This window comes from Periplaneta americana, chromosome 11 (assembly GCF_040183065.1).
Source record: "Periplaneta americana isolate PAMFEO1 chromosome 11, P.americana_PAMFEO1_priV1, whole genome shotgun sequence".
In the NCBI taxonomy this organism is placed as follows: domain Eukaryota; kingdom Metazoa; phylum Arthropoda; class Insecta; order Blattodea; family Blattidae; genus Periplaneta; species Periplaneta americana.
In genome coordinates this window covers 18,628,749-18,638,446 of record NC_091127.1, presented here as the reverse complement: position 1 = coordinate 18,638,446, position 9,698 = coordinate 18,628,749, and the positions used below count along the sequence as shown (strand labels likewise).

The 9,698-nt window shown below is 33.1% G+C and overlaps 1 protein-coding gene across 1 annotated transcript; it reads right to left on the bottom strand.

Moving 5' to 3' along the window:
* Positions 1–4,801: 4,801 nt before the first annotated feature.
* Positions 4,802–9,377, bottom strand: LOC138708859 (mitochondrial GTPase 1). The gene has a single exon (XM_069839115.1). It carries the CDS (start codon positions 9,196–9,198, stop codon positions 8,230–8,232), a length of 969 nt encoding a protein of 322 aa, XP_069695216.1. The 5' UTR covers positions 9,199–9,377; the 3' UTR covers positions 4,802–8,229.
* Between the last annotated feature and the right edge of the window lie 321 nt (positions 9,378–9,698).

Here is a 9,698-nt window from a genome sequence, read left to right as displayed (position 1 = left end):
CATCAAAACTTGTTGTAGTAGACCTAATAGTAGGGTTTCCAGTCGTCCAGGATTCGGGAAGATTGACCAGGAATTGTATGGAATACGCAGGACGAATTTTTTATTTCACTAGTATGGCAAAAATCCCGGAAATAGAATAATTTCCGATTAGTAACACTTTTTCAGCATGGGTAATGTAAATAAGAAGAAAATGAAGTCAAGCGCATCTCTTCTTTTTGACACAGATTTATTGTATCTTTAAAATTGGTACAATTTTGAATTGTCAGTTTTCTTTTTTTAAATGTCTGTTTTGCCTTTGAAAACTGCACCCACATGGAGTGACCTAGAGATCTTGGTTAGTAATCTTCAGCTCACTATTCAACAATATTAATTGTAAGAAGATATTTGCATTCTTAAATTTTAACTATGTACTCTAAATGAAGATGATGCATGAAAAAAAAATCGTCTTTAAGATCCAGAATATAAGAAACTTTTAAAACTAGTTTCTTTTGTTATATCAGTGCCTGTTTCAATGCTTAGGCCTAATGTGTGATAGTTTTTAGTTTTAGTCCACAGGCACCATAAACAAAGTGATAAGCAGTTGAAAGCAGAAATCCAGGTGAAACTATATTTCAACATGTCATATACCTAGAGTGTGACTTTTTGGTATTAACGATATACGGTAAATGTGTTAAAAACTTTATTTTATGCATGGAAAATGTAAATCCCTTAATGAAAGTAAAAAATTAAGTAAAATATATCCGGGAATTATCGCGAATTAGTAAAAATCCACGAAATTACTTCATAATCACTATATTCTCAACAAAAGCAAATTTTATGGGGAATTTGCATGAACAATTACTGTTCTTTTTTTTTTCAAAATAATGTGAAAATTTTCATTATAAAATATATATGAACATTTCTACATATTTGATTGTTCAGCATTACATGCATGTGACATCTGGCAATGATTTACACATATTTTCAGGGAATACTTCTTGGGAGCAGAGCAAGCAGACAAGGGTCATTTCTCTTTCCCACAACAACTACAGTCTTCTGTCACTCCTCACAGCCGAATGAAATTAAATTGTGAATTTATTTAATGATGCAAACAATTTTCTGTTAGTTTCAAAGTGAATGTTTCAATAATAATTAAAAAAAAAAATTATTTTATAATTTCTTAAGTTTTTTTCGGGTGCAAAATATTTGTGAAATTGCTTGTTTTTTTACGAAATATTCACCCCAATTAAACCATTTTAATAATCGAAATGAGGGTAAGATAATCACCATGGAATCACACCTCCTACATTACAGAGTTCTATGACTATAATAAGAGTTGGCTAGATGTGGTAAAGAAAAACCAAATCTCAAGATAATACAAGTTTAAAAATCTAACTGTGATGTCTGCCAACACTAGGGCCAGTAGACTGTAGACGTTTTGTAAGCAATGTTCGTAAATATGATCATATTACTCCATTCCTGGAAGCAATAGGTTGGCTTAAACTAGATAAGAAAAGAAATTTACATTCACTTCTCTTTCTCTTCGAAATCTTGAACTCTTCTATTCCTTCGTACCTGTCGTCTCACTTCACTTACCTTTCTTCCCACCATAATCTGAACACACGCTCTCGTCATGAAACAATACTAACAATACCATCCCATCGCACCTCCTCATACCCATCCTCTTTCATAATAGCCCTGCCAAGACTCTGGAATTCGCTACCTGCTAGCATCAGGGACTGTCGAAATAAAATTGAATTCAAACGCAAACTTACTAGGCACTTGGTCAGTAATTGATTTCTTGTAAATAGTTTCCTTAATCTATCACAAAATATTTCAATATCCAGTAATTTCATCACTATACAATTTTGTTATTCTAGGTTTAATTTGTAATTCAGTAAATATAAAATATTCTTTGTTTTTCTATGATAAATTATCTAGCTTTAATTAGTCAGGTAATCTTTTCGTACTTTGATTTTTATTGTAATTGTAATTGTAAATTTAATACTAATTGTAATTTTATTCTTCATATTATAGTTGGAATCTCCTGGAAGAGGGGCAGAGAAGGCCTAAGGGCCTTATCTCTACCAGGTTAAATAAATAAATACTAATACTGTAATAATAGACTGCCTCTGTGGTCTGTTGGTCAGCATGCTGGCTTCCAGAGTCGGAGGTTTCGGGTTCGATTCCTGGGCTCGACCCTCGGCGAATTTTTCTCTTTTTTTGTCTAGAGTCTGAAAATTTGTATTAATTAGCCAATCTTCAAAAATATAAAATACAATGGGCTATATCAGGACTGTCGCTGGGCAGTAACCAGAACAAAAGTTTCAGCGTCATATTGTTCACAAGTAACTCCATCTGTTAGCATAACCATAAAGCACTAATAGATGCTATAGAGTTAACAACGGGGGGGGGGGGGGGGAACTAGTGTCAGTGTTGTCTTTAAGGGGAGAGGATGGTATTTTTTGGTGAAAAATGAGTAAATTAAAAAAAAAAATATTTAAAATACTCTGTGACATGTGTGGAATGCATTGCATAACATTTTGTGGGTATTTGTGCCCTTATCGGATGTTGAGTTGCCATTTTTAAACTTCCTGCGCTATGGATTTTCAAATCACAAGCCTGCTTTTATCAGTTTCCAGTAACTTAATTTTTTTTTGCTACATTGCCAGATAAAAATGGATATAATTTCTGAACTATTAAAGATACATGCATGAAATTTAGAACACACATTCTTTAGGCTATTAGGAAACTTTTCTATGTAACAGAATTTTGTTAATTGATTTCATTTTAAAAATACGTCCGTTTGTTTGCAAGAAAGGAAATCAGAAAATTGTTATTAAATTTTAATTGTTTATTTTAGAAACGTAGGGACTAATATCAAAATTCTGTTACAGACAGTTTGTAGAACATGCTTTTGCAAATACATTGCAAAAAACTGTTTGAATCTATCTTTAAAAATGGTTTAGATATATCGGTTTTAGTGCAGTCCTGCATTGGGTATATTTTTTTTCAAATTTGGGCCCCCAAATAATTTTTTTTTTTATATTTTTATGTGCTCTCTACATAAAAAAATACCATCCTCTCCCCTTAAGTTATCAAAATAAAATGTTGATGTTTGTCTGTCAGTAAGCTATATTAACTCGTAATTTGCTGTTTACCAATTGTGATAATTAAATGAGTAAATTAATAAAATTTGAAATGTGAATAGCATTTAGGCTAAGGCAATCGACATACTAAATTAAAACAATGGTCATACCAGGTAATTGTGATAGGCTGTACTTTGTTCAAATCATTTTCTCACGAAAACTGTGAAAATTACTCTTAAATTGTCGTTTTTTGCTTCAAGAAGTTTTCTTTTTTCCTCTGCTTCATGTAAGTTGTCCTGAAATTCATGAATCCAAAGTTGGGAACCCTACCTAATTGCAAACTGCATGACTTGGACTTTTTCTCACTGATACGATTTTCGGTTTCAGGATGGCTAATTATACATGTTAACACCAATTATTTTTGGAAAATCGAAAATTACCAGAAAAATGTTCCTAATTATGTCAGGTGAAGAATACAATGCGTGCAGTTCTACGTTGTGTAACTCTCTCCATTCTCCTGTAACTTCATCCCTCTTAGCCCCAAATATTTTCCTGAGTACCTTATTCTCAAACACCCTTAATCTCTGTTCCTCTCTCAAAGTGAGAGTCCAAGTTTCGCAACCATACAGAGCAACTGGTAATATAACTGTTTTATAAATTCTAACTTTCAGTTTTTTTGACATCAGACTGGATGACAAAGGTTCTCAACCGAATAATAACAGGCATTTTCCATATTTATTCTACATTATTTTCCCCTCGAGTGTCATTTATATTTGTTACTGTTGCTCCAATGTACATAATGTAGGTACCTAGATGTATTAATTGTATGTGTTATTTTTCTGCTGTGTCTACTGCTTGCTGGTGTGATGTCAGCGCCAACTCTAGGGAAGAAGCAGAATCTCACGCTCAAGCTGGTTTGAAGGTAATTGAAATCAGCCATGCTACATCAAAGATACCGATGTAAAGGGTCAATACTTATAATTCCCTATAAGACTGGAAATGAATCAATGTGCTCACATCTACTGTTTGAATGTCCTATATTTTACATGCAAAGACAATACCTTACTGTCGATGCTGTCAACTGTAAAATAACTTATGAACAACCAGTATGAACTGTTTTTCAAAAGCACTGTTGCTACAAACGCTTCGTCAAATTCATATATCTTATATATTCAAGCCAATAATTTCATCTTTATCATCATGATAATCCAAAACATGTATTAGACCAGGTGGTCTGTTATGGTCTCACATCAGTCCAACTCTTAGCAGGGCGACCAACGAATTTTCTTTCACGAGGAGCGTACTGAGGATTTGTTTCGGTATGAGTGTTCTATCCATCCTTTTGAAATGATTAACATATTGTAATATTGATTCGACTTTGAGTTATTTCAGGATATCATTATTTCTTTCGTCGTCCCAGTTTGTGTCTCATGAACTCCATCTCGGAAGCGATTAAAACTGTCAGGCAAGAGTTTTTAAAATTGCGATTTGTGTATAACTCTAAATTAATGATGGTCTTAAAACTGTATTTATTATGCATTATGTTTTTTTATAAATTTGGTAAATTTATTTTGTATATCAAAGTCATGTGTAAATGATAATGAATGTCCAAGGTATTTAATATTGTTCATTCTTTCTAATTATTTGTTACTGAGGTATATCTGTGTGTGAGTCTATGTATGTATGAATATATGTTCTTCAGTGGCTGGCCATGATAATATCTTTGAAAAATATTGGAATGCAAGAGGTCAAATGACTTTATTGTCAAACGCCTGGCATTAGAAAACAACAACATATATGTCTACATGTTATGATATGTCTACAAATGTACATATATTAGTGAAATGTCCTAATATGATCTACAAGTTCAACATGTCTATTGATGTTAAATTCTCTAGGTTTTTCGATTATAATTTTAAGCCTTCAATCAAATTAATGTATATCTACCGTATGTATCTATATGTATTGTGTCTATGTAAGTAACTAAGTAAGTATGTATGTAAGTATGCATGCATGTATGTATGTATGTATGTGTGTATATTAGCGAAGTGGCTTAATATTATCTAAATGTTAAATGTTATGTTTTATTTAATGACGCTCGCAACTGCAGAGGTTATATCAGCGTCGCCGGATGTGCCGGAATTTTGTCCCGCAGGAGTTCTTTTACATGCCAGTAAATCTACTGACATGAGCCTGTCGCATTTAAGCACACTTAAATGCCATCGACCTGGCCCGGGATCGAACCCGCAACCTTGGGCATAGAAGGCCAGCGCTATACCAACTTGCCAACCAGGTCGACTTATATTATCTATAAGTGCAACATGTCTATTCTTGTCAAATTCTCTATGTTTTTCGACTGTAATTTCAAGGCCTTAATCTAATTAATTTATATATGTTATATGCTTACAAGTGCATATTTATTGTATGGTAGTCTGTAAGTTTCAATTTGTTATGATTGGTTTAAATTATAACCCTAATATACTATATGTAAAATACGGTTTATAAATATGGAATAAATACTACTACTATACGATTGGTACACATTCCAATAGCAAAGACAGAGGAGAATCTATAAAAAAAATATTTTGAGCAACAATGAAACAAGTTATGCACCAAAATATGTTTACTTTTAATCTGAAAGTGCACAGAGTTCTGTAGTATTTATTTGCAGCATAGTTGAAAGTACATAAATGATAATATATTATGATAGGCCTATTTATTTGGAAAGTTTCATAGTACCCGATACTTGTTACATAAGCCGCTAAGTCAGCCACTGTTGTATATTTATAAGAGATGTGTATTTTCCCTGGACCAAAATATTACAAACTGACTAAAATCACATCTAGTAACAAACTATTAAAATTCTTTTCAGAAAGGAACCACTGTGCAAACACAAAAACGACTTATGTGACGAGTACAGGGTATTAGGAAACAACCGAACATCACATTTCTGCTGTTCGATCCACCGTCCCTTTAATACATATTACCCTTTTCTATTAATATATTAATTTGCCAAGTATTTTCTGGTTACTTTCTATTCTTCTGTTTTAAATGAACTGCTATCTATTCTTCCCTATCTATCCTGTTCTATTCTCTTTCTCAGACCTAGACTGTCTCCTTTCCATTTCTCGCTTTCCTATTAAATAATGCATATTCCCTTCCTTAATAATTTATATTAATTATTTATGTTATTCTCCATTCTCAAATCTACCTGGTCTTAATCATTATTTTCAAGCTATTTTCTCCGAAATTATTTGTTTTATCTATTTTAAAACACATCACTTACTATTTCCCTACTATTCCGTCCTCTATTTATTTGGTATTTAACTTTCTCTCTTCACTTCACTCCTAAATTTCCTCTTTCCATAAATTTATTTCTATAATAGGCCTACTCCTATAGTTACAGGGAACAGATGCATTATAGGCCCCACCCTAAATATAAAAATATGCTAAGCCACAAAAAAAAAAAAAAAAAAAAAAAAGGTCAACGGAAGTTGCGTTTCGATCAATTAAATGATCGACATATATTGTTTTCATTATGTTGCCAACCAATAAATATTGTTGTAAACTAGTTTGATCATAATCATGGAGGCAATTTCGAATGCTATAGTTAAATATAAAAAAGAAGTGGATCGAATTCTCCCTCTTGATTTAAAATGTAGGCCTCGAAATGGAAATTATAAATAAGTTGTAAACTTTTTAGTTGCTTTATCCAAGAATAAAGACATGTAGGCTATGTTTATGGTTTTTTTTATGCCAATGTGGTTTACTTAGGAGTGAACTGTTTTGCGAAACATGCAATCCTAGGATGAGACTGAAGAAATTTAAAAGTAACGAAATGAACTTCTGTGGAGATGTCATTGGAAATTACAAGGTATTAAATGATAGACACAGGAAAGCCGTATCGTAGCACTTTGTGAAATCACTCAGATAATGGAGAAGATGAAACGGAACATCTCCAGTGAGGTCCATGGTAAAATGCTAATTTTACACCAATTTTGTTTTTAACTCTTTGGTCCAGGGAAAATACTAGTAAAAATGTGTTTTTGTGAGAGACTAGTATTTTCCCTGGACCAATAATACAGTATAGATAGAGTAGAATTAGTATTTTATAATATATTATAAAGATGACTAATATGAACTTAATTTTATTGTTGTATTAATACCAATGTTTTATTGTTTGAAAGTTTAATGTTACTGTGTTTTAAGTTTAGCTTTGGTTTGTTTCTTTAACTTTATTTTGAATAAAATTTAATATATTGTATAACAAAGGTGACTAATATGAGCTTAATTTCATTGTTGTTGGTTTTATTAAATTATACATGTTTATAGTACTATGTATTTAGTTTTGTTAAGATGGCATACTTGATATAATAATCGAAAATATACAATATATAATCGATACTATGGAATACTCGGGGTGGGTCCTATAATGCATCTGTTCCCTATCCCCTAATTCACTTAATTACACTTACAAATTTCTCTTTCTTCCACTTCACATTTGTTCAGATATTCTTTCACTTTAATTTTCTTTTATTCATTGTTTGTATGCCTATCTTACTACACTCTTACACTATCTTCTTCACTTAACACTTCCTTCTATATTTCTATCACTTTTGCCACCCCTGACTTTCTTTTATTCACTTTTTATCACTCTTCTTCCTCGCTAATTCCATCCTCCTCACTATTCTGTCCTCACAATCACTAATATCATTAAATGTTAAGCAGAGGAATGCCATTTCCTAATTTCAATTAAGAAACACTCCAAACGAATTATCTTTACACCAAAAACGGATGCTCCCTGGACCAAATTATCGTATTTTAGAATTGTTTGAATGCAACAGAAGCCAGAAGTCTTGCTAAAGATGTTAATGCTAAAGCACTACGAAATGGCGTTCCTGTGCTTATCAATTACCATAATATCTTGTAGTCGCTTGGTTCCTTTGCTCGTTGAAAGGACATAAATAAGGAATAATGTTATAGAACTGAATGAATAGGCCTACACAATGTACTTTCAATTCAAAACTACTTAATCCAGTACATTTTTTTTAAATGTGAGCAGATCCTATATATATTCAGATTTAAAGGCAATAATTTTAAACACGGGTATCAGAACTCTCTACAACTGCCACATTGCCTATTATGTACTAAATTACTTCAGTCACAATGTAAAGTAATGAGAATCAAGCAGTATTTTTCCAAGGTCTCCACATCGAAAAGACTTGATCAGGTATCGAGCTGCTGCTTCAAGATCTGGTCTCTGTATATATCTGTTATTTTCCATTGAGAGAATTCGTTGATATTTGCCCAGTTTTACAGCACCTTTCGTCAACACAGTACCAATGTTGTCCGTTGGCTCTTCCAAACCCATGAGTTCCACATAACTGAAATTGTTGTGCTTATTCAGACAATACAAGAGATAGTCTGCTATGACGTCTACACCAACCAAGTGATCCTGCAAACACGAACACAGCGCTAACCTAAGTCCTGTCTCTACATCTGTAATGTTGGGAGTCAAAATTCCAGGGGTATCTAATAAATAAACTAAAGGATTATCAGAAACTTTAATTCGGTTCTGAACACTTCGTGTTATACCAGCAACTGCACCAACTTGAGCTGCACTTTTTCTGCCAATGTGTTTGTTTCTTAGAACGTTTATAAGCGACGATTTTCCCACATTCGGTACACCAATTACCATAACAGCGAAGTCTTTCTCGTCACTCCTGTTGTACCTTTCGGAAGAAGAAACCAAGTTCGCTACAGTAGGAATAATTTGCTTAACGCCACTGCATTTCTGATCCTTACAGTTTGTAAAAAATACATGTTGAACGCCATCCTTTTTTAACATTTCTTCTACTTCATTCTTCCTTTGAAGGTCTGAAAGATCTTTCTTATTTAAAACTAATATATGAGGTTTGATGCCGTGAACAGTATGACGAAAATTTGAATTACGCCCAGATATTGGTATTCGCGCGTCATGAACTTCAACAACACAGTCCACAAGTTTCAGTCTTTGCTGCATTTGTTTCATGCCCTTGCCCATATGTCCTGGGAACCAATTTAAAGCTTGTCTATCAACAACACGAAATTTTTCTCGAAAATTATAAAGCGTTTTGGAGATCTGTGCCATACTATAAACACAAATAAAGAGAGATTAATTAACACCAAAAATTATGTTTACACGTATTTCTCGTTAGCAGGCGTATATAACATCGTACTTCAAGTCATCGACGTTTTTCTGTTCCGATAATCACATGTGATCATTTTTGGTTATATCACCGTGTTGTAACTATCAGGGTAGCCAACACGATTGCTAAAAACACGCTAGATGCAGTGCAGAAACCGCTAAATTGCTATATTGTCAATGTAAAAATAAGATTATTTTACCGCTGTCGGTATTAAGAAAACCCGCTAAATTTCTACATGAGCAATACAAATTTCATAAATTTTACCTGCTAAACTAACACTGAAAACGCTAGATCTAGCAGGAAAACAGCTGAATTGGCGACACTGGTATCTAAGTCAATCTCAGTGCTGACAAGATTCTAAAGCCCAGATTCCCTTCAGAGACTAGAAAATTCCCGCCCAGGCATAAAAAAAAATACCTTCCTATTACCAACAGGTCAATTT

Coding starts and splice junctions, on each gene's coding strand:
- LOC138708859 (XM_069839115.1), bottom strand. CDS start 9,198: ATGGCACAGATCTCCAAAACGCTTTATAATTTTCGAGAAAAATTTCGT.